Source organism: Spinacia oleracea, chromosome 3, assembly GCF_020520425.1.
Source record: "Spinacia oleracea cultivar Varoflay chromosome 3, BTI_SOV_V1, whole genome shotgun sequence".
In the NCBI taxonomy this organism is placed as follows: Eukaryota; Viridiplantae; Streptophyta; class Magnoliopsida; order Caryophyllales; family Amaranthaceae; genus Spinacia; species Spinacia oleracea.
Window position 1 is genome coordinate 27,013,251 of NC_079489.1, and position 21,912 is coordinate 27,035,162.

General features: G+C 35.2%; 2 protein-coding genes across 2 annotated transcripts; one reads left to right on the forward strand and one right to left on the reverse strand.

Moving 5' to 3' along the window:
- Window positions 1-398: 398 nt before the first annotated feature.
- Window positions 399-4,888, forward strand: LOC110799288 (heat shock 70 kDa protein 8). Its single transcript, XM_022004517.2, has 2 exons — window positions 399-637; window positions 2,998-4,888. Exon 2 carries the CDS (start codon window positions 3,000-3,002, stop codon window positions 4,719-4,721), a length of 1,722 nt encoding a protein of 573 aa, XP_021860209.1. The 5' UTR covers window positions 399-637; window positions 2,998-2,999; the 3' UTR covers window positions 4,722-4,888.
- An 11,215-nt stretch (window positions 4,889-16,103) lies between these two features.
- Window positions 16,104-21,003, reverse strand: LOC110799281 (uncharacterized). The gene is made up of 7 exons (XM_022004509.2): window positions 20,709-21,003; window positions 20,497-20,614; window positions 20,165-20,253; window positions 19,995-20,041; window positions 19,812-19,900; window positions 18,668-18,801; window positions 16,104-16,997 (listed from the first exon to the last, which is right to left on the reverse strand). Exons 1-7 carry the CDS (start codon window positions 20,802-20,804, stop codon window positions 16,257-16,259), a joined length of 1,314 nt encoding a protein of 437 aa, XP_021860201.2. The 5' UTR covers window positions 20,805-21,003; the 3' UTR covers window positions 16,104-16,256.
- Between the last annotated feature and the right edge of the window lie 909 nt (window positions 21,004-21,912).

Below are 21,912 nucleotides of genomic sequence, written 5' to 3' on the forward strand. Positions count from 1 at the left end.
CACAGCGCCGGCGAGAGGGGGCTATAACTCCGGCGATATGGGCTTCCTCCGGCGGCTATGGTGCGAGCAAGAGGGGGGTTTTTTGAGGCATCTCGGACCGGGTTTGCTCGACAAATGAACGAGACACAAAGATGGGCGGCGAAAATACGGGTGAACAAACCCGATCGGAGCTCGGCTGAGATGGCGGCGCCGCAAATCCTAGGGCTGCCGGCAGGAGGAAGGGGGGAGGGAGGGAAAGAGCAGAGAAGGAGAAGGGTGATGAGGGAGGAGGGGGTGAACTTGATTTTAAAGGGCAAAATCGTACTTTCACGTAATAAATTAGGGCGTCATTAACGGAACAGGGAGTCGAATAAAAATCGTCTTGTAGAAATTTGAATATTTTAGAAAGAGGAGCTTCTGGTAACATCATTTCCAGTATTGTACGAGTACTCTCAAAAAAACACAGAAATCTCACTCTTATTCTGGGATGCTCTAGAACGTCACCAGCTTGAAGCTTTTTACATTAACATTATTGTCTTTGTCTGTCTATCTGCAATTAACTCATTTCTACTAAACAAGTGTTGTTATCGCGCTTTCTGTCCAACTTCATCGCTCATCAATCATCACAACCGCTTTCTTTCTCTCTCCTCTAACCGCAGTATGTATTTCCCTTCTTTTCTCTTTTGTATCGCTACCGTCTATAACTTTGATTTGTTCTTTCTCCATTCAGATGTTAATTGATTTTTGGAATTGGGTTGTCTCCATTGTTGTTGGGATTCTTTTGCATGAGGATCGTAGCTTTCGAATTATTGTTTATTTGCTGGGGTTTTTTGGGTTAATTCTCTTGTTGTAGTTTATGTAATTTATTTATTTTCATTGCCAATTGTTTTGATGTTTATGATGACATTTTTTCTTGGATTTAGTTTAATTTGAGGGTGCAATGCCTAATTTGCCAAAATTTGGCTAATTCATCATAGAAATTATCTAGTATTGTGATACTTTAGAGCTTAATGTCATAAAAACGCTCTGAACTAGTGAATAAGTAGTGAAGCCAAGGTGCTGAGGACTTGAATTTGGTTGTGGTAATTGTTTCGATGAAATAGCAATGTCAATTAAATTTTTGGGAGGAGAGGATACTTTCATGTGTTCTTGCTAAAAGTTTTCCAATTCTAGTCAAAGGATTATGGATTGTACTAGAATTTGTGTCTTGGCATTAACCATGTTTTAAAGTATTGACACGTTTGGAATATGTTTGATCTCTTTCAAATTTTAGTATAGGAGCTCAACTTAGTTTTGCTTGAATATCTGTTGATGGGGTATAGTTAGAGCTTTGGACCATTATCTTTGGCTTTTATTTTTCATGATGTTGCCTGTGGATTACAAATAGCCTAAATATATCAACAAAGACTTAAATAGCCTAAATATATCAACACCACTTATTGTATTTTCCTGTTGTCCCTCATGTAATTGCTACGAAAAGGATATCGAGTGTGTTTTATTCACCTGCTTTTCACTAATTTTAACTTATTTATTTGTAAGTTGTACTTGAGTAGGCTTTACTTTTCCTGAATTTATCTGATCTTATCCGAATTTATTTTACTGAAATAGGGTGAAATAAGGTGAATAGAACTAAGACATCCATTTTGGTGTGAGATCACTAATCGTTTGTTTGGGTAGCTATCATGAAGGAAAATGAAGAGATGGGAGAGAAAGAGAAAGAAAAGATAAGGAGGTGAACCGAGGGGAATAGTGAGCGTGTATTTTCCTTTCAAATCTTTCAAACATCGGAGGAAGTGAAGGACTTGGTTAGTTACCAGGGGAAGATAAACGGATCCCTCCAATTCCCTTCCAGCCCCTTCCCCAACCCCAAGTCATAACCCAATCACTTACTTTCTTCCTTCCCGTACAAGTTCCCTTGTCCAAGCACACTGTAAAAGTGTCGTGAATTTTAGAGTTTGCTTTTACTTTGAAACAAAGGTCAGCTAGGGTGACAGTGGAAACTAGTTAGAAGGAGGGAAGAAAGCATTACTTATTTCATATGAATACTTTTTGGTTTGAAATTTCTGTTTTAGTCACATAAATCACCAGTTCCCATTGGGAGTTTCAGTTTAAAGAGTCATTGATTTTTAATTAGATACGTGGCCGTGTGTTTAGTTGGCCATCTCTTTCCGTCGTCACTTACCTCTTTTTTTTGTTTCTAATAATGGTGAAGTTCATGGGTCTTGGTCTCAGCTGGTATAGAAAAAGGAAAGGAAAATGTTCTTATAGGATTACACCAGATACACACCAACCCAGCGAAAATCTTATTCCAAATTTCTTCTATTGTTTTTCATGTTATTTCTCAAAGCCCCATGCTTGCATGTAAGAGAGTACATCCTCTTTTTGCCTACTCACATTCTTCATTTATTTCTTTTGGTTACTTTGTTCATATGTGGTTAGGATAATAATTACCTATAACATGTGGGTTCTACGAGTGGTTTTCAATGAAAATTCAATAATTACCTATGCTCTGCAATTTAGATTACTGTTAATTGAAGGGGCCATATCCAGCAATACAGATATGATATACCTATCCTGTTGCCCAATTTGTATTTGTACTTCTCCTGAATCTTCCATTTAAAATGGATGTGGTTGCTCCAGAACGCTAGATCTTGTTTCCCAGCATGTTGGCCACTAACAAAGTAGCAACTATGGTTTGCTGTTGATATATCTTTGTTCAACTAGTTTATCCTTCTCTGAATATAGTGAGAAAATCATTGTTCACACGAAATTTTGGTTTGTACTGTACGGTTCAAATGATTTTCATGTGTTATATACAACATTTGAATATATTTCAGTTGTTCTGTTACAACATTTTAATGGCAAGTTCCATCTTATAGTATGAGGTTGTCCAAGTGCCTTTGAAATGTTAGAAGTTTAATGTTTTAGTGATTGAAGTTCCATCTTAAGTATTAGCTGAAAATGCCAGAGCAACCATGCTTGGTAGTTGTCATTGAGAATCTTGGTTGTTTATTGCAGGAATGGCTCAACAAGCATATACAGTAGCATCGGACAGTGAAACCACTGGAGAGGAAAAAGTTTCTGCATTCCCAGAAATTGCAATTGGTATTGACATTGGTACTTCACAATGCAGTGTAGCAGTTTGGAATGGGTCTCAAGTGGAGTTACTTAAAAACACTAGAAACCAGAAAATAATGCAGTCATATGTGAGCTTCAGAGATGATGTCCCAACTGGTGGAGTCAGTAGCCAACTTGCCCATGATCATGAAATCCTATCTGGATCTGCAATCTTCAATATGAAACGGTTAATTGGTAGGGTGGATACCGATCCTGTTGTTCATGCTACCAAAAGTTTACCCTTTTTAGTTCAGACCTTGGACATTGGTGTGCGGCCATTTATTGCTGCTTTGGTCAACAATGCATGGAGATCTACTACACCTGAGGAAGTTCTGGCAATCTTTCTTGTGGAATTAAGGGCCATGGCAGAAGTCGAGTTAAAACGGCCTCTACGAAATGTTGTTCTAACAGTCCCCGTTTCATTCAGCCGTTTCCAACTCTCTAGAATTGAACGTGCTTGTGCGATGGCTGGCCTTCATGTTCTGAGGTTGATGCCTGAACCAACCGCTGTGGCACTTTTATACGCACAGGAACAGCAACATACTATACATGAAAATATGGGAAGTGGGAGTGAGAAGATTTGTCTAATCTTGAATATGGGAGCTGGTTATTGTGATGTAGCTATTAGTGCAACAGCTGGTGGTGTTTCACAGATAAAAGCCTTATCAGGATCTGCCATTGGAGGGGAAGATCTCCTTCAGAATATGATGCGTCATCTGTTGCCTGAGTTTGACACAATTATGTTAGGTCGTGGATTAGATGTTCTTAAATCAATGGCTTCTCTGCGAGTTGCAACTCAGAATGCTATACATACGCTTTCCACTCAAACTAGTGTTAAAATTGATATTGATTTGGGGAATGGTAGGAGAGTGACTAAGGTTGTGGACAGAAAGGAATTTGAGGATGTAAACAAGATGGTATTTGATAAGTGTGAACATCTTATAAGGCAATGCTTGAATGAAGCAAAGGTAGAAGTAGATGATCTCAGTGATATAATTCTTGTTGGAGGATGTTGTTCAATTCCCAAAGTTAGAGATCTGGTTAAGAGCATTTGCAGGAGAGATACACTGTATGAAGAAATGAATCCGCTAGAAGCTGCAGTTCGTGGAGCGGCACTGGAAGGAGCAGTTGCTTCTGGTATAAGTGATCCATTTGGGAATCTGGACTTGTTAACAATACAAGCTACTCCTTTGAGCATCGGAATTCAAGCCCATGGAAACCACTTTGTGCCCATCATCATGAAGAATACGACAGTCCCTGCAAGGAAAGATGTTGTATTTACAACGGTCCATGACAACCAATCTGAGGCGTTGATTATTGTGTATGAAGGTGATGAGAAAGAAATACAAAAGAAGCATTTACTTGGTTATTTCAAGATAAGTGGGATCCCTCCTTTGCCAAAAGGAACACCTGAGATTAATGTGTGCATGGACATTGATGCTTCAAATGTTTTGAGGGTGTTAGCTGGCATTATGATTCCAGGGAACCAAGAGCCTATTAGTCCAATCATGGAGGTAAGAATGCCAACCATCGATGATGGCCATGGCTGGTGTGCTGAAGCACTTAACAAAACTTATGGATCAACTTTAGATATCATCACACTACAGAAAAAGACACATGCATGACCCATGATTTCAACTTAATTATCTCAAGGTTTTAATGGTGTTTTTGTTTGTGTTGTATCATGTAAATGAACTCAAAATAAAAAGTCAGTTTGTGTATATTGATTTTCATGCTGTGCTTTCGTGTACTTGTCAAATGAATGCACTATCCACTCACACAGTTACTGTCATGGTTTTGTTTATCCTATTTTCTATATTTTGGTGCATTACGGATCCATTTGTTTTAAAGAAAACAGCAAAATGATTTTCCATTTTCCTTTGTTCTGACTTTGTAAATACAAGTAGATTTTTCTTCATGTTTAAGAAATTAAGAAGCTGACGCTGCTGCTGCTGCTGCTGCTGCTGCTGTACATGACTTGTTATTTTAATTCGGGCCTAGACCATTGCTTGAATCACATAGTTTCAACAGCTCCTAAGGGTGGAGGTTGATTTACTGTATTTTTGTTGATATTAAAGGCCCTACTTAATTCAACTTATTTCAAACACAACAAAATTTAGAAAGTTAAGTACTGACAAGATAAGTATTTTGTAGATAATATTGCACATAAACAAGACGATTGTAGACAAAATAAGTTTAAATGACAAAATGTGTTTCTTCACCTAAAATGAGAATTAAGCTGGTAAATTCCTATTATTGGTAATGCTCCAGATAATTGTTTTAACAAAATAAGTTTCAATAAATTTATTGCATGTTTGATAAAGACATCGTTAACAAAGTCAAATCAGTTATATCATATCAATACCATATACTCCACTACGTAGGTCCATGTTCACACATCAAGATAATTAAGGTTATGAACTTATGATGTTCATTAATAATTCCACTGCATGGTTATAGTTTAACTAGTCTATAAATATGTTTTGTGCAATAGTTATGCAGATAACCTCATATATTAATTGTTCAATGTTCTCCCCGTTTCTTAATATATAATCCCTATACTGTGGATTTAAAATTTACTAGGAATGCTCACCATCAAGGTCCAAATCTCAATTACAACCATTTTTAGTACCAACAAATAATATGTCAGTATCAATTACGCAAATGATAACTTGTATTAGTAATTCTTAATAATGTATTGGTATACCAATACCGCACTAGTTTCAGTATTAAAACCAAATTAATGGATACCAATACGAATCACTTGTATCCATATGGACATAAGCCATTTAAGACTCCAAGTTCCTCCAAAGTTAAGTGGTCTTTCTAGATGCGGAGCCTAGTTTTGAAGTTTGAAATTAAAGCTTCAATTCTCTACAGAGTTGGTTTTCCTTTTTCCAGAATTTAGAAAATAATCTCTTTTCAATAATGGGGGTAGTAGCAAGCTAAGTAGCAACACCATCAACTTAAAGTCCAACAAAAAAGGACCTAAACTCTACCAACTAGCAAGACTATTTAGTGGAGTATTCAATCAAACTTCAAACTTTAGCTTATCTATGTCTTAAGCAGTAAAACATCTACTCTGTATAATTATTGTACTTTGACAAAGACATTACTTGATTCAATTTAAACTTCCAAAAAAGTAACTCACCAATAAGATAAAGTATATTGGACTGTAATAAAACTAATTTTAAACTCGTTTGATGCACCAATTTTTAAATGGATTTGGCGCACACTAAATTTATTGTGAACCATGTCTTAAAATAAAGTCAATAACTTGTTCCCAATTTATTTTGGCATTTTATTAAGATTATTATGATAAAAATGTAAATTAGTATCGTTGATACATGTTTTGTGCTTGAATAATGTGATTTTAAGTCACGATTCGCTTTTAAAAATATAGGGTTACTATGCTTCAAATAAATGGTTACTATGTCTAAGAATTTTGGTGTTTAGTTTATTATAGTTACTATATGAACAATAAAGGTTGTCCCGAATCCGGATTAGCCTTAAGGGTGAACCGGGTACTAACACCAAAAAGAATAAAAATAAAGGTCACTATGAGTGTCAAAAGGGTGCTAGAGAAAACTATTAATTTTGGTTCCACACTAATATTATTGTGAACCAGGTCCACGCAAGAATAATCCTGATAAACGGGATGGTGGATTTGTAGGGCTACTTAATTGTTCCAATGTTATTACAAAGGGATTTTTTATACATGAAGGAAAAATATCATTCATAATAAGGTATAGAGCATCTACCATAATTATCACAATTTGTAAAACACAGTAGAGGAAAAATAAAAGAGAAACATACTGTTAATCTCGTTCCCAATTGGTTTATGGGTTGGAACTTCATCTTAGATAGGTACACGGCCCAAGGCCATTTCACAAAAGACAACATGGTATCAAAGAAACAAACACTAGTTTAGGTCAGGTAATTAAAAAAGAATTCAGCCTGTTACTTCAAAATTAGAGAGTGATTAAACCGTGTGAGAGGGAGTGTTGGGACCCAATAAAAAAATATGAGTTTTATTAATTTTTCCGCATTCAAGAGGAGTATAGATGAGCATTTCTTGTTAAATTAGATTGTTATATCACATAAGATTTCAATTTACTCATCTTTAACTTCTAGCTTTTTTTTTGGATAAGAACGAGTCACTTCACCATTACGTTAAAAGTTAACCAAAATTTACATGGTTCAAATAGTCAGTACTAAGCATAGGAGTGCCCACTTCATTTGTTTCAGAAATATCCTTAGAACAATCAGGGGGATACACACCAAGCCTTGGATGCAATAGACTCAACAAGTTCCTAGTGTTTCTTGCCACATAGTCCGCTTCCACTAGCACCCAAGAGCAGAACCATAAATTATACATAGGGGGGGTAAAACTTAACATATAACTAGATTAGATCCCTTGCACGCACGGATTTTGACAATTTTTTCACAAAATATTTAACTGAATATCTCCCAAACTACTGCATAGTTATAACATTTTTAACATACTCGTTTAAATTTATTCATCTAATATGCATATTTAAAATGCTAATATGGTAATTTGATCAAAATATTGAGTGATATATTTTCTATTATTAATATAGTGATTTGACTAAAATATTACTAATTTAGAATAATTATTATTGTGTCGTAGCTATTATTGACATAATTTACAAACTTAATTTTGTTTCCATACATAAAACGTTAAAAAAAAGATAGAGAATAAAAATAAAATAAAATAAAATAGATACACTTTTTTGGAAAGTGGTTTTTGGCTGGAAAAAATCGCACCAGGAACTGACACGTGTCATTCATGGTGTCTCTTTTAGTATATAGTAATAGATGATGAAAAACAAAAATAAAATAACCAATAATAAAGTGAGAGAACTAAGATTCAAACCTTGTACCTCTAACAACCTCTAAAATTTGAGGTAAAATAACCACTTGAGCTATATTAGACATGTGATTTTGTAGTGCGTATTTAATTTTTTTAACATATCATGGGGGGGGGGGGGGGGGGGGGGGTGCATGCCCCGCCAGCCCCCCCTAATTCTTCCCCTGCCAGCACTTGTCTTCTCCTTGCTCTCAAGCAGCCTCTTCCTAGTTGGGCTAGATGCTCCTTGCATTTTCCATAGAGATTGGTTAACCAAGATATGGCAGAATGAATATCATTGATGTTTTCCACGACAGCTTTACAATCAGAGAGGATGGAAACATCGTACCATTGATTTTCTACTGCCCATGAGATGGGTAGAAGATTTGTGGGTGTCTCGATCAGCAGTGGGTGGAACAATAGTAAAAGAACCCGCAATTACAGTTATGAAAATTTTCTCAATATCACTGCATATAGCAGCATAACTAGCAAGAAGGGAGGTGCTACATAAAGTAGCATCCGCCTTGATTATGTGGTTAGCATAAGTCTTAATGTTAATGTGCATCGTTTTATTGGAGAGGGTGGAGGGAAGAGTGAAAGAACAAAATTCATTTGCTAACCAAATAGTGTGAGAACGCCAGAATTTAATTGGTTTGGTTTCTTTTTGGAAAATTCAATTGTTCCTTCTTAACCATAATCTTCAAAGACAAAAACAAAACATGGTGTTATGAGGCAGATGAGTGACAGGGTCTATATCAGCCAATGTTTTTCAAAAATCATTGATCAAAATCAGAGTGCATAAAATCAATTTTGTATTTAAACTGTATTTAATTTTCTTGCCCTGGAGCAAAGCAGGAAGATGTGGTTAATGTCTTCTTGTTCATTGGGAAAAAGGGAAACAACTGTTATTAGCTAGCTGGGAGGAAGTTGGCAGTCTATGTCACAGAATAAGCCAAAGAAAGATGTTTGTCTTGGAAGGGCACATAGATTTCCACACAACAATCCATTTATTGTTAGAAACATGGTTAGGGAACTTGGAGTTCCAAATATGATTATAGGCAAGCTTAGTATCAAAGTGAGGCCGTTTAGACAGAGAGCATAAAGGGGTATCATGCCCAAACTTAGGAATGGGAATGGGATGAATTCACATGACCAAATGAGGGAAATGATCATGGAGATATGATTCAAAGTCAAGTGGTTGTTAGTCATGATATAGCTAAGATACAACTGTTCTCCCCCTTTGTTGAGAGGACAACTAATGAGAGACCTAATAGACCCTTTTCCAGACCGGTTATCCATCCAATGGTTAATGCATTGGCCATCACCAATACACCGAGCAGTAAGTCTATGATACAGGTCTCACCCCTTACCTACATTCTTCCATTAGCTAGTTTGTACTCCAATGATTAGATACTCGCTTGCCATTTAAATGTGTCCCATTTGTCAATCAACTCTTAAAATTTAATTTATCTTTCCTCCTTTGCCAATTTTTTGCTAGGCAAATTAGCTTGCCCAAACTAATTTGTTTGGACAAGCTAATTCTTATTTCATCTCCAATAGTCTGTGACTTTTAAAAACTGCTAAAAGTCCCTAGTTAAAACTATTGGAGATGCCACTTTATTAGCTTGAGGAGGTAAGACTCTCTCCATTAACAATTACTATCCTAATGGAACTTGTTCTTCGGCTTAAATTAGATGATTCTCTTTCTCCTTGTTGACGCAACCCAAGACCAAGTGACAAAAGTAAATAGTCTTGTATTAAATAACTTCAATGTTTTGGTAAATATTTTGGACTGCTATGTTAAAACTACCCTTTTATGTATTACAGTGATTAACTGTATGGGATACCCTATCGGCATATCGATAGCCTTACGAAAGACACTTTGGCGAGAACATAGGCCTTGACACCATATGTCATGTCAATCAGGCCAACCATGGTCGATATGACACATCCAGATCGACCATCCAACAGGTTCTTATCCTGTAGATCGATAATTGTTCGTACCATTTCTACGGATCGTCTACCTATGTATATGAATCCCTCATTTATTGTCAAACATACGCAATACCACATTCATTCTAGATCTCATTCCCTTGAAATCTTTTTTCACTTTACTAACTTAACCATCGGAGGAGAATCATCGAATCATCCCAAAAGGTGGCTAACGTGCTTACTTGTTCATGTCCCTACCGGCACAAGAAACATGAGTTTAGATCAGTCCCCAACGTTGTTCCATTCCACAACGGGACATTGAGCCTTCTAGAAATGATAATGCTAACTATTAAAACAACTTTAATAGGAAAAATGATAACTTATACTCCCTCCATCACGCAAAAAACTTCTCAATTATTTAACTTTTTAAGGTTTATGTAAAATCGTATCCACGATAACAATTATTATATCAGTGTATATAGAGCCAAAAAGTGATGATGTAGGTTGACTTTCATCTCATGAATGTCTTAGATACTACCTTGCGAGACTTTAAGAAAACAAGCTAGTTGATATCTACAGTACATGTAGACCGTAACCATTACTGAGTGTGTATAGCTATTGGAGTACATGCTGCAGTAGACAACAACAAGGACATCAAGCACAGCAACAAACACAAAGATCAGCTACTCACCACCTTGGTAACTCGACTGCTAAGTCTTGAAGATCAAGACACACAGGTTGCTGACATGTCTCAACAACACACAGATTGCTGACTTGTACAAGTTTGTTATAGATTGTAAGAGTTAGTTTTAACTAACTGATTCCTTTGATCAGTTGTTCCTTAAAAACAAACACACTAGTATAAAAGCCTTGTAATTTGTTAGCCTCATTTCTCTGTAATAAGTTTTACTTCTCAATCAATAAAACTTGATTTTCTCTCTTCTCAATTCGAAGTTCTAGTTTCATAACTTCTTCATGGTATCAGAGCAATAACTAGAGGTTATCCTTTGCGGGCTTGGACGGGTAGCAGGCCGGGCCTAAACTTACTTTTATGTCCAACAGGCTTAGAATGGAAAAACCAAGTCCTTTTTATGGGCTTGACTTTTTGTCTGTACCCGCCTATTAAACGGGCCGGGATTGCCCGCGGGCTTACGGGCCTAAAAATACTTTTAACTTTTTTACTTAATATAATTAGTTTATTTTATATTTATGGCTAAATTTTTGTTTTACTTAAATTATCTCTAACTTTTCGAGTTCCATCTTATAAAACGAAGTGAAAAATTAAAATCTTGTAATACTTCTTGTAAAAATGTGAGAAAGAATCAAGTTATTGTCTTAAATAAATAAGTTAATAATGAAAGTTAAAAATTTTACCCACTAATAAGTCAAGAATCAAATATTTTTCTATTACTTAAAAAATGAAAAAAATACAAGTATAAACGACTAACTAAAAAATAATGAAATAAATTTACTTTTTTTTCATAAACGGGTTGTGGGGGTTGCCCGCGATAAATTTTATCTCGCCCGTGTTCGTTCGTTAACATTAACGGGTCGGCCTTAGCCCGCCCAAAATTTTAATTTTTTCCAAAATCATTGTCCAAGCCCGCTATTAAACGGGCCGGATGGACCACCAGGATTAGCGGGTTGTCCCGCCGTGATCAACTCTATCAGAGAAGGCATAAGATTCTGCCATTTTTCTTTTGTTCCGCAATTTCTTGAACTACTAAAATTCAGCAGATAATTCAATTGGTGATCAAGTTCAAAAGTAACATGAGTTTTTTTTGTATTTGCTTACTGGTTTACTGATCCAAGATGACAGCGGCACCAGACGCAACAGTTATTCCTCCTATGCAAGACCCCAACAGTGTTTATTTCATACATTCCTCTGAGAATCCATATGCTGCAATTGTTTCAAACAAATTTGATGGAGAAGGTTATGCAATGGAAAAGAGATGTTCTATCGTCTTTTTCCATCAAGAACAAATTGCGTTTCATTGATGGTTCCTTGCCTAAACTAGCTATTGGTCATGCTGACTATCAAGCTTGGGATAGATGCAATAGTATGGTATTGTCATACTTACTAAGGTCTTTGAGTCCTACAATTTCTAAGAGTGTAATGTTCTTTCCTACTGCAAGAGAAATTTGGAAAGATTTAGAAGAAATATTTCCAGTAACTTCATGACCACAATTGTATGGTTTACAGGAGAATTTGAATGAACTATCTCAAGGTGATAGCAGTATTACTGATTTCTTTACCAAGATCAAGATGATTTGGGATGAATTAAGAAGTTCTAAATCAGTGCCAGTGTGTGTTTGCACTGGTTGTACTTGCAATGTCAGTCAGAAATTTTTACAAGAGCAAGAAGAAGAAAGGCTAGTTAAGCTTTTGATGAAGTTACGCAAGAAACATTCACAAGTAAGAACCAACATTTAGATGATGAATCCTCTTCCTAGTATTACAACAGCATACAGACTTCTTATGCAAGATGAAAGACATCCGAAAATGTCTGAAGTTCAAGAAGCACAACCAATGGTTTTTGCTGCTGCTAACACTGAAGATAGGAGAAACTATCAAGGTAGTTTTAAGGGTGTTCAATCAAAGGTCTTACAAGGGCTGCTAATCACAGATTTACAGTTTCACCAAGAGAGGTGCTTCCTACTATAATCATTATAATATGTCAGGGCACACGATGGACAAGTGCTGGAAATTACATGGCTATCCAGCTCGTTCCAAGAACAGGAAGTTTGCTGGTGTGATGTAGGGTGATGATGACACATATCAGAATGAGAATTTACTCATATTTCAGAAGAATTGTATCAACAGTTCCTGGATTTAATCAATAATACATACAAACATTATGATTCTAAAGTGAATATGGAAGGTACTTTCTTAATTACTTCTTTAATTCAAGATGGATTATTGATAGTGGGGCTACTGATCATATATGCTCCAATCTAGAATTGTTTCATTCCTATTATGTGGTTGATAGAGGTGCAAAGACCATTACAGTGGCAGATGGTAAAAGAGTCTTGGTCACACATATTGGTGATGATAAGATTGGTAGTGATATTATTCCTCAGAATGTTCTCCATGTTTCCAACTGTCAGTTTAATCAGATTTCTACTCATAAGTTGTGCAAAGATATATCCTGTAGCATCGTTTACACTCATGATAAGTGCATGATTCAGGGAAATTCTCAAAGAGCTTCTATGGTTCTTGGTAAGCTTGATTCAGGGTTGTATGTTATTGTTGAAGGAGACTTGGAGAATAAGAAAATGGTGAATACAGATAGCTCAAGAACAGAAGCTTTAGCTGCAATTAGTGAGGACATTAAGATGTGGCATTTAAGGATGGGTCATCTATCTTTTGATAAGCTACATTTAGTTAATAAGGCTTTGCCTTCTATTGGCAGATACCGTGATAGCTTTTGTCAGATTTTTCCTAGAGAAAAGCAGTGTAGGCAATATTTTCCAGTTAGTCACACCAAGACAATTCAGTGTTTTGAATTACTTCATATTGATGTTTGGGATCCTTACAAGGTGCAAACACATGACAATTTTACTTTCTTCCTTACAATTGTAGATGATTTTTCAAGGAATACATAGACCTTTATGATGAAACATAAGTCAAATTGTGTAGACATTCTAAGAAATTTCTTGCATTATGTTAAGACTCAGTATTATTCAAAGGTTAAGTGTTTCAGAACTGGTAATGCAAAAGAATTATGTGAGGGAAGAATCATGTCTTTATATCATACTCAAGGTATTAAGCATCAGAAAAGTTGTACTGGCACACTACATGCAGTACTCCCTCTGTCCCTTAATACTCGCATCATTTTGACTTTTTGCACTATTCACATAATTTACTTTGATCCTATTTTATTTCTAGTGTATGAAAAAAATGTTGTATATAATATATTGTTGTCTTCAACTTAATCTATATTTTCAAAATATTAATATTTTTATAAGTTTTTATAATATGTAGTTAAAGATATTGGTGGTCAAACTTGTGCATTGGCAAGCGTGTCCAGTCAAAATGGTGCGAGTATTAAGGGACGGAGGGAGTAGAATGGAGTGGTAGAAAGAAAGAATAGGCATCTTCTAGAGACAGGAAGGGCCTTATACTTTCAATCTAGGCTGCCAGTAAGGTTTTGGGGAGAGTGTTGACTCACCACAACCTACCTTATCAACTAAATTCCCTTGAGTATCATTGATTTTGAAATACCCTTTGAAAGGTTGAATAGAAAGTTAGAGTCAGTTTGGATCATTTAAGAGTTTATGAATGCCTTGGTTATGTGTCTACAAATAAAGCTCACGGATCCAAGTTTGATCCTAGGTTAGTACCATGCGTTTTAATTGGTTATCCTCCTGATCAAAAGGGTTATAAGATGCTTAACTTGGAAACTAAACAAATAATTATCTCTATAGATGTCCATTTTCATGAAAAACATTTGTCATTTCACATATCTGCCACTCAACACACTACCTCAAACCCCATTTTCCTTCCCGTTCACACTCCCTTTGATTTCAAACAACTTTTGATATTCCTGGTGTTTTTCAAGTCACAGAAACCACACCCCCACTTCTAAATACTACTCAAATACCTACCACAACTTCTGAGCCTATGTATGATCAATCATCACCTCCAGTTACTTCTATATCTGATCCACCTTTGACCACACTAGAACCTGAACCTATTCCAGTACAACCAAGGTAGTCAACTAGACCTCACAAAGTTTCAGTTTGGATGGATAATTATGTCTGTTTAGTTTCCAACAACAACTGGTGCAACATTGTTTGTTAAAATGACCTACCAGATTTACACAAAGCTTTGATAAATCAAGCTATCAAAGAACCTGAACCTATCAATTTCTTTGAAGCTTCCCAGTCAGAAAATTGGATTACATCCATGAACAAAGAGATTGAGGCACTCACATCTATGACACTTGGGAAATTTATGTACTTCCTAAAGGCAAGAAAGCTATTGGTTGCAAATGGGTGTATAGATTAAAACTGAAGAAGGATGGTTCTATTGAAAGGTATAAGGCTCGACTTGTGGCAAAGGGTTTTACACAGAAATATGGGGTGGATTTTAAGGAGACTTTCTCTCTAGTTATCAAAATGGCCACTGTGAGATGTTTAATTGCTTTGGTAGTCAACAATGCCTGGATTATTCATCAATTGGACATCAACATTGCGTTTCTGCATGGTGATTTGACAAAAGAAGTGTACATGAAAGTTCCTGATGGGATTCCTAATCCAAAAAATAAAGTCTGCAGGCTCACGAAGTCCCTATATGGTTTGAAACAAGCTAACAGACAATGGTTTGCTAAACCCACTTTTGAACTCATTCTCCTTGGCTTTGTTCAATCAAAGAATGATTACTCTCTATTCATTAAGAAAGTTCACAATATAAGAACATTGGTTGCAGTTTATGTTGATGACATTTTGATCATTGGACCAGATACAACATAGATCACATGGTTGGTCAGATTGTTACAAGAAATGGGACGGTCTAATCTCACTCCGATTCAGTTGAAATGCGACAATCAATCTGCTATCCATATTGCTAAGAATCCAATTCATCATGAGAGAACCAAACACATAGAATTGGACTGGCATTTTACCATAGATAAGGCGTTGGAAGGATCCAGTGTAGATAGAGCCAAAAAGTGATGATGTAAATTGACTTTTATCTCACGTCTTAGATACTACCTTGTGAGACTTTAAGAAAACAAGCTAGTTGACATCTACAGTAGTTGTAGACGGTAACCATTACTGAATGTGTATAACACACATAAGATTTAATAAAGCTTTGAGTTTACATCTAGCACATAAAGAGTTAGTTCCATGTTTTTAGTCGTATGTTTTCGAAGTGAATTTATGAGTAAAATAACTCATAGTAACATCATAAACTCCAAGATTAAAACATTTTAATTTCCAAAGCCATTATGTTCAACGTTTCGACCACGAAAGCTTCATCCCATGCATATATAACAACATCTTTCTTGGTACGTCGTCTCCCGACCACCCCTTGACCTTAGCAAATTATTATTAATAAATCACACGAGTGCGCATCTAATCTAATTAATTAATAACATGGATTTTATATCATTAACCGGACTACTGTATCTTCATTGACCAAAATAACTTTGGGACTATTAATTTAATGTACTCCGTAACTATTTATTTGCAACCAAGATAATAAACCAAAAAAAAAAACATAATAATTAGCAACCTTAATTATAATATAATTAATGTTTGACATTAGACATTTGACATCATGATATCATGATCATTGTTCATTTACTGAATATACTCTATGTACCCATCCTGTTTTTTTTGGAGTATAATTGGTTCAAAATCGTTGAGAGACTGACATGTGGCGGCGGCGGAGGTGTTGAGGAGCGACGATGGAGATTAAACCACCAAGAGGGGGCTTCATTTTTGACCGGTAGATCATTTCATCGTAGGGTCTACGGTAGAACTTGAAGTAGGGGAAGAAAGCTTCTCGAGATTTCTCAGACTTGCTACCGTGGCTTGTAGGAGCCGGTGTCTCACGCCGTCCAAACAATGCTGCAGCTGGAGAGTGGAGGAAAGATGGCTTCGGTGTACGGGGCTGCTTCACGGAGGCGGTGTCTGCGTTGTGGGACTTTTGTGGGAGTGGTGTAGAGGGGATGAAGTTCTTTCTTAAGAGCTTGTCTCCGCCGTTGAAGTTGTAGCCGCCACCACGTGGAGTTCTATCAATGGGTGATGCAAATGAGAATGAACGAGGGTTGGGGCCCAGGATAGATGATGTGGAGTTTGTTGTGGTTGTTGTGGGTCCCACTTTGGAAGATGAGGGGTCACTTGTAAGGCTGAGGTACCACGGTTTGAGGGAGTCAAAGCTGTGAGACACTGTGAAGGAGAAGCGAGAAGAGGCACATGCACCAATTTTAGCAGCCGAGGAATGGACCGGGATCGAGGACGGGTCGAACCGGAGAGATGCGGCTCGTGGGTACATTGAGAAGTCGTTATAGTCTAGTGAGATTGAGTCTTCGAACTCAGTGGAGGATACTATTGTCGTTAAGTTTGACAGCTCCACAAATGGCCGCACTCCCTGCAAAATTGTCAAAAATTTCATTATCAGATACAGACTAGTATTCAAAAACATATTTGAACATATAAATGAATTTTTTTATTAAGTATAAGGTAATCATACATGTATTAATAATGGCTCACTCTAATTAGAAAATTAGGATGATAAATTTATTTAACGACACCCGATCAAAATTGATTTACTAGTAAAATGTAGTTTGATATCGATTATTCTCTTTCATCATATCACCGTTTAAACAAAAAAAGTAAAAGTCGATATGTTTGTACTATGTTTGTACTATTGAGTCGGATGATTAGAGTAAAGGTTACAAACATGATAGAATTATCTATGTAAGTTTTATTTTCTACTCTGCGGATGAGTATTAAGTAAACCAAAAATATACCAAATAGGCATTAAATCAAGTAGAGTAGTCCATAAATAAGTTTACATTCCTTTGCAAAATTAAGGAAACGGAAGAAATAATACTCGGTGTCATTTTGTATTAGAACTTCCTACTTCCTACGGAGTACTAGTCATAATTCATAAACCAGTGTGCCACTCAAACAAAAGAGGAAAAAGGTGCAAGGAAAATACTACCAAAAATGACAGCGCACAGTAACATGCAAAACAATAAAAAACACTGTCTCATTACCCAAAAAGATCGAAGAACAAAAAGGGGTAAAAATAATTAATCTAGGTTGGGTAATTTTTGAACCTCGTGAAGAGTTGGACATATAACCAACCTAACAAATTTGACTTACATACTTACCACTCTTCCCCTAAAAGAAGCCTGGTTATGAGCCTACCACTTACGAAAATAAGGGTAAAAATCATGACTCTTTTCAACGGTTATGATTGGAAGATAATTTCTATTTTTTTTTGTTAATATATAAGTAGATAATTCCTGATTACCACTTCTATTCTAAAAAGCTTTTATGGGTTCAAAATTGGTTTCCCTCCTTTTTCACTATTCATAATCTACATGTGAACTCTAAAAGCCTTTACAATCATTGGATTTCCCCAAACGGCTCTATCTAGTATCTACCACCCTTTTCTTTTTTACAATGTGCTGCTTTGTCAACAAAATTGACTTTACACCATTTTTCATATTACCCAATTTACCACGTACCAATGTGGACACTTACTAAAGGAACGAAAGTAGTACTCCGTGATTAATAGGTTAGCGTTAAACAGTCTTCAATCACTTTGTTACATCAAAAATATTATGGCGGAAAGTCGTGATAAAATTACATGTTTAGAATTTTTACTTTGAGATGTAACTTGAATAATGCTTAAATATCCTTTAAATTCGCGTTTATCAGAATCCAACAATCGGAGTAATAAATAAGTACTAACACTATGTTTCTGTAATTAGATACTCCACAAAATAAAGCATTAAACATATATTAGCATTACTTCTTACATTAAATTAAATGAAGTGATATGCAAGGGAAGCTAGAGATCAACTAATAACTTTAGACACTCATTTCTGTAACATTTTTCCATTAAAGAACTAAAGGATGAGCATATGTATTGATTTTTATCATCTTAATTAGTAAAATGATGAATTCATTACTCGTATTAATGTATTATATGTCGTACTCGGGTAATTAAAATGAATAATATTTGAATATAGAATTGGTATTCCCCGAATGATGAAATGAATAGGAAGAGTTGAAAAAGAGAAGTACCTTCCAAAGATAATTAAAGAGGGAAGGAGGGTCTATGACAAAGGCCTTGTGAAGACGGCCAGGGTAGTACTCCGCCACAATCTTCAGTGTTGGGAGCACTATGTTCATAAAAGCTGATGCTGATCTGAAAAAGCCTGCATTTTTTAACCCACATCATTTAACTACTATCCTTCAAAATACGGAGTACATTTTTATTTAAACCCATCTTCTACAATCTACTTGCCAGCTCATTCATTTACCACACAAAATATTCCAAATTCATCCGGCCCAAATTAATAGTCATGTCATCCTAACCTGTCTTAATTAGACGTATAACCATATAATCGTGTTATTTTAACCAATTTTAATTAATTAATTAATTAGATGTATAACGCGTGTTTTTAAAATAAGTGAAATCATTTTGTCAGAGACTGAAATTGACCAATCTCAGTAAAATTATTGTACAGTATAAATTTCATAACATTCCATATTTACCCTTGGGAAACCAACCCATAATTCTTTTGAGTTTTGACTATGACAAAGAACAGCGACCCGAAGGGTACTTTGGGCAGTTTCAGTGGTAAAAAGTAAAAACATAAGAATGTGTTGCCCCCAACAGAATGCTGGTCTTCCGACACACCAAAGTGATGCTTTTTTCAGATTTTTTATTTTTATTTCTGAAAACTGTGGGATTTCATTTATACTACTGTATTAATTACGAGTACTCCCTACTTTTGGCAAAAATTATGCAAATACATTTATTTTCGGCGTGCAGCGTGCTCTTAAAAGGAAATACATGAATTATTTTTATTTTTATTTTTATTTTTATTTTTATTTTTATTTTTATATAAAATGAAAAACATCTGCAAAAGGTAATAAAATTACTGCATTTTTTCTAGAAAAAAACAAAATGAAAGAAGGCGAAATTAATTAAAGCGAATGTGGGGAATCAATAAAGGAGGTGTATCAACTATTAATCCAGATTCAGCCTTTTTAGGAAGGAAATCAATTGAATCTAATTGACTATATTACCCTTTAAGTTCAAAATTTACTGACATGACCAAGAGTCACAAAAAGTAAAAATGTAAAATGGGATTAGCCAACTTAGCTAGCTGACATGGACGAGTTTGAGTTTTAAGGAAAGCCGAAATGATGTTAAACTTACTTGCTTCAAAGAGGATCACAAATTGCTGAGTGTTTCTGGCCATTGTTTGAACTGCTACTTCAAGGGTGAATACCATGAGTCGAGTAAATCTGTAAATACATTTTAACATAAAATTAATTAGTAAATATATTTAATTCCACTTTCATTTATTACGGAAAATTAAATAAAGTTAGGTGAACTTACAGTTTCTGAGAATGGAATTTCTGATAATCTTGCTTGATTCGGAAAACCTAGGATAATGAAACATAGTAAAAGCCTGGAGATTAATTTATATTCTTCAACAACTATGGAAATAATTACTCATTTGAATTAAAAGCTTCCCTCAGTTAATTCAAAAAATTAAAGGAAATTACCAAAACTGGTCTTGCTTCATCATCATGACCTGCTACATATGCTACTCCTTCCGCTAACTCCCCAGAAAACTCATCCGCTATTAAACTTTCTGCAAATAATTTAAATAAAATTATTATTTTATCATTTACTTAAAAATGTTTTATTGGATTTTTTTGCTTGACTTTTTGTTTTTGTTTAAATGGGTAAGAGATAAATTTGAATGACGTGCTTCAAAAAAATAAAAATAAAAATAAAAAGGTAAAAGAATCTAAGATTAGCAAGTGATTAAATGAGAAGAAGACAAATTAAAAATTAGTAGCCGGAGGAGAGAGAAAACAAGTTAAAGACTAACCAACGCCAATAGAATCACGCCACGTAAGACAAGTTCGTAATAGTTTTGCCGCCTTCTTCACATTGTCCCCTTTCACCTTCAAAAACCTCTCCACACAAGCTGTGTTGCAGAATTTTTCCTTTTCATAAAAACAATAGAAACTCATTAGTGGCGGGCTCACATGTGGATTAGTATGGTTAAAAAAAAGAGAGGTGAGGAGATAGAGTTAATACTTGTTTAAGAGAGAGAGGAGATTGTTTTCTGAGAATGTGAAGAACAGATTCAACTTTCGTTTTCTCTGCTGTCATCATCATCATAATCTTCCCCATTAACTAAACTTGTAACTGATCGAACTCCTTAAAATCACTGAAAAATCAAAAATGTTTGTTTTTATGGCAAACTTAGATTTCACGCAACCATTGACAAAATGAAAAACAAAAAACAGTGGTTTTCGATCAGTTCGCAGAGGAGAGAGAAAATGTATTTGAAAGAGAGAGAGAAAGAGAGTTGCGGGCAGTGACGCAGTAGAATGGCAGTAGCGAGTATTTATAACAGTAGATAATAGTATAAGCCGACTTTATTTAATTAATTCATAAATTAAATTAATGTGAGTGTTTATATTTGGTGTTAGTGAGGATTTAAAATTTTAAATGTTAGTTAGTTTAACGTCAGTTTTGTTTGACGTCTAACTATCATCAGACGGCTTAGCTAGTAGATTTTGTTATTTTATTTTTTATTATATTTTTATTTTCTTGATGACGTCATAATATAAACAAGTTTATGTTTCATGTATGTGTGTGCGCCTAGTGCAGTAAAGCGTTATGCCTATTGTCTAATGTCTACGACCCGTTATAATTTCATCATTAAGATTCCATTTTTTTGTAACTTTATTTTTCTTTTAAAAAAAAATAGAAGATGTGTTATCTCTGCACTTATATGATTCAGTTTTAATATGTGTAACTTTATTTATCCATATTGAGGAAAGAGGATGCATACACTGTAACCCAAAGTTGATGTTGAGCTGACTTTAACACACAACACAGTAGTATAGTTTCATTTTTAGTCAATTTGCCCGTTTCTCAAATAATACTGTTACACTTTTTCCCAATTCATTAGTGCCACTGCCTTAATGGTACAAGTTTAATCATGTTTTGGTTTTATTTTAATGGCGTTTAATTTCGATGTAGTTCTTTGACGGGTATTTAATTTTGAAGTTATAGGGTTATTTGTTTGATGTTATACTTCTATATGTACTCCGTAAAAGTTATCAAATTATTTATAAAATATGTCAAAAATTAAACAATATGAAGTTAACAAATTTGTATTTACACACCAGAGTAAAAGTTAACTTAAAATACCATGTTACCCTTATATTTGTAAAAGTTATTTATTTATGAATAATAAATTTTTTCATTTTAATAAGAATTATTGTTTTAT